The sequence below is a fragment of the Protopterus annectens genome, chromosome 2.part1, assembly GCF_019279795.1.
Source record: "Protopterus annectens isolate FY-2018-M chromosome 2.part1, PAN1.0, whole genome shotgun sequence".
NCBI classification, from domain to species: Eukaryota; Metazoa; Chordata; order Ceratodontiformes; family Protopteridae; genus Protopterus; species Protopterus annectens.
In genome coordinates, this window is record NC_056729.1 from 691,628,605 (window position 1) to 691,632,111 (window position 3,507).

The window sequence follows — 3,507 nt, forward strand, 5'->3', positions numbered from 1 at the left end:
CAACTAGGTAATGTAGAACTCCTTGATACAGTAAATAGTACAACAGAAGCTGCATGGTATAAGCCTGATATATTTGCTACATCAGCCTTGCAGATTTTGAGTAGTTCAAATAATTTCATAGGTAGGTACTAGGCTAAGCTTAGCCAAAAAGGTGGCTTTCCCCACCCAAGAAAATTATTTTCCTGTGCCCCTGTCGTGCAGAGCCACAGAGGTGATCCCTGGGGTGATTTCCTATTTCCCATCCAATCATCAAGATTTTTCTTGGAGAGTACTAATGAGGAGCGTTGTTTGATATAGATAGGTAGTTTGTTCCAGAGTATAGGAAGTCTCTGGGACAGGAATCTATCCCTCCAGCATGTTCTGTTTATTGTGGTGGCAAGGTTTAGGTCCCTAGAGCTTATATCTCAGAGGGATTGGGATTTATTTAAGTGGAGTATGTCCAACAGCTCTGGGTTTGACATAGCTTTGTATGTTAGGCAGAGATCGCCTCTGAGTAGGTGATATGCAACGGAATAAAGCTGGAGTTTTTTGAGACAGTCTGAGTAGGGCATCTGTTTGAAGTTGGTAATCCTCTTTGTGAGGTATTTCTGCAGCCTTTCCAGTTGTAGATGTCTTTTGAGGTACATACCAAAAGGAGCGTTGTACTCTATAATGGGTCTAATGAGTGACGAGTAGAGGGGAACAATGACCTCTTTTATCCTGGATGAGAAACCTTTTGTGATGAGGTGTGCCACATAGAAGGATTTCTTGACTACTGTGGCGATGATTATCAAAGGAGACACTAATTCCACCTGTGTCCCAAGGTCTCATACTTTCGGTGTTAAACTACTGTTTATGTGGTAGTTCATGGGTACAGAGTTTTTACCAAAGGAGATGACAATGCACTTTTTGGCACTGAGCTTGAGTCCATGGCTTTGACACCAGGCATCTGTCTCAGTGAGGCCCTTTTGTAGGATGTTCACATCATTAGGAGTTTTGATTATGGCTCCTAGTTTGCAGTCTTCTGCGAACTTCATTTGCAAAAGACCTTCTGTGTTAGCCTGTACTTCGAAGAAGTAGATACCACACACAAGAGGACCCAGGACTGAACCCTGTGGTACTCCACTTGTCACTGGTCTGAAGTTGGAGTTGGAGTTGGAGTCTGCTACTTTCACAGTGTGGGTTTTGGCAGTGAGCCAATTGGCAGCCCATCTTGTGACATAGGTATTTATACCTAGTTTAGTGAGTTTATCTATAATTTCAGAGTGGGGGATGGTGTTGAAAGCATTGACGAGATTGAGATAGGCTGTGTGAACCACCTTACCCTCATCTACAGCTTTGGTGACTGCTTCAAAGAAGTCTATCAGGTTTAGGAAACATGATCTGCTTTTTACAAACCCGAACTGGGTGGGGTCCAGAGTTTGGACATTACCAGTGTCTTTGTTTATAAGTTCCATGATGATACGATCCATGGCCTTGCAGACCAGGCTCATCAGGCTAATGGGGGGGGTAGGTCCCAGGGTCCATGGTGACTCCCCCTTTGTGAAGTGGAATAACCATTGCTGTGCACCTTTCAGTGGGCACAAAGCCTGAGGTGAGGCTATGATTGAAGTTGGTACTTAGGTGGGGTGCCAGTTCGTTCTGTAGTTCTTGTAGAACGCAGTCTGGGATGTTGTCAGGTCCCATGGATGCTGTGTTATTGGCTTTGGAGAGTGTTTTTTTTTTACCTGTGCAGCTGTGATTACAGGAACTTTGCATTCTTCCATTATAGAGATGGGCCCTTTAGGGGGTGAGGGGGGTAAAGTTAGCACTGAACCTATCTGCCAGGATGTTGGCAATATGAGTTGGTTCTGTATATTTAGTGTCATTGTGTTGTAATTCAGAGCAGATCTGAGTGTTGCCATTGAGATTCTTGACATAGCTATAGAATGCTTTGTGGTTGTCTTTAGAATCAGTGGCGATTTTGTTTTTGTAAAGTAGGTAGATTCACTGACAGTAAGCAAACTATTAAATATCTTATTTGAAACGTAGACTAATGCTGAGGCTTTAGAATGGCATTTTCCACGTGCACGCACCAAGCTACAGTCCAAATCCTAAGTGGAGAGCACATAGTAAAAAATATAGCAGTAATGTACGTGTCTAAAATAATATAATTCAAATTTATAGGGCCTGATTAATGATAAGGGGGCAATAACAAATAATAATTTAGTCTGGAATGTCATCTTAGGTACCATATACATGCACAGGGTATACTGTAGCTGAGCCAGGACCGGATTAGGTCTACTGGTGCCCTATGCAAAAGGGTTCCATGGCACCCCCCAACACACCATCTGGTGCCCCCATCCTGGTGTACGTACAACAAATAAATATTGGAAAAGTGCCCCTGCTAGAACAGAGCCTAGTTGGCCAATGCCTAAGGCCGGCTATGAGCTAAGCTAAGCAACATCAGTAGCAGTATGAGTTCTTATACAATGCAAAATTATAAGTTAAGTGAGATGAATAGCATAACTGACACTTTAGGCAGTTTAACCACAACGAACACTGAGCAAACACAGCAAAAGTGAAGATATAAAAAACGACACTAGGCTTCAATCCAAATATTTAATCCACTTTAGCACTTTGGCAAAATAGCCTTCAAGAAGTGATACAAAATACAACAAAAAATCTTCCCTTTATATACCCACCCAACATCAATTAACAAATTATTAAGCAATAAAACAATTAAATTAAACACTTCCAATCCAGCTCCAGATTAAGTCCCACTGGTACAAGAGTGTTATATTTTAAAATGTAAGTTGCTTCTTTAAAAAGCAGCGCATTTTTTAACAACCTTTCATCACCAGTTTTTAAAAAAACTTTCTCTGGAATAGTTGCTTGTAATAGCATATAATTACCATCATGTTTCTCAAAATAGTGCATGGCTATAGAGCTTTCCATTCTATTCTTTTTTATATCTCTAATGTGCTCTTCTACTCGCACCTTAAACTTTCTTTTACTTTGTCCTCCTATATAATAAAGATTACAAGAGCACCTCAAACAGTAAATAATACCTTCTGTATTACACCCATAGCTACCATTCACTATAAACTTCTTTCTATTTATCTCAGTAAGAGCAGGCACGATATGTCTACATATACTACAATTATTACATGATATTGTTCCATTTAATCGGGGGGACCTAACTAAATTAACTTCAGGTAGTATAAAATAAGCCTTAACTAATTCTGTCCCCTCTTACATGGCATACATATTTTTTTATTAATAATTTTTGTAACAATACATCATTTTGTAAAAAATTCCAATAATGAACAATAACTTTATTAACTTCTTCACTTAAAATATATGTTGTTGTTGTGTCTTTCAGGTTTTCCCAGTTAGGGGTCGCCACAGCGGAACTCCGGTCCGCTAATGATTGGTAATTGATTTTTTCGTGCCGAGTTAACAGCCCTGATGCACAACCTCCAACGAAGGTACACCCATTCACGCATGTCTCCACGCAGAAGATGCTCAAGCTGAGAATCGAATCAG

At 40.4% G+C, this 3,507-nt stretch overlaps 1 protein-coding gene across 1 annotated transcript in view; it reads right to left on the bottom strand.

Annotated features, from left to right (window-relative positions):
* Positions 1-2,700: 2,700 nt before the first annotated feature.
* Positions 2,701-3,507, bottom strand: part of LOC122794901 (pleiotropic regulator 1-like) — a 319,076-nt gene continuing 318,269 nt past the window's right edge. Inside the window, exon 8 of the mRNA XM_044063497.1 lies at positions 2,701-2,984. Coding sequence (XP_043919432.1) covers positions 2,701-2,984 — 284 coding nt within the window. The remainder of the gene's footprint in view (positions 2,985-3,507) is intronic.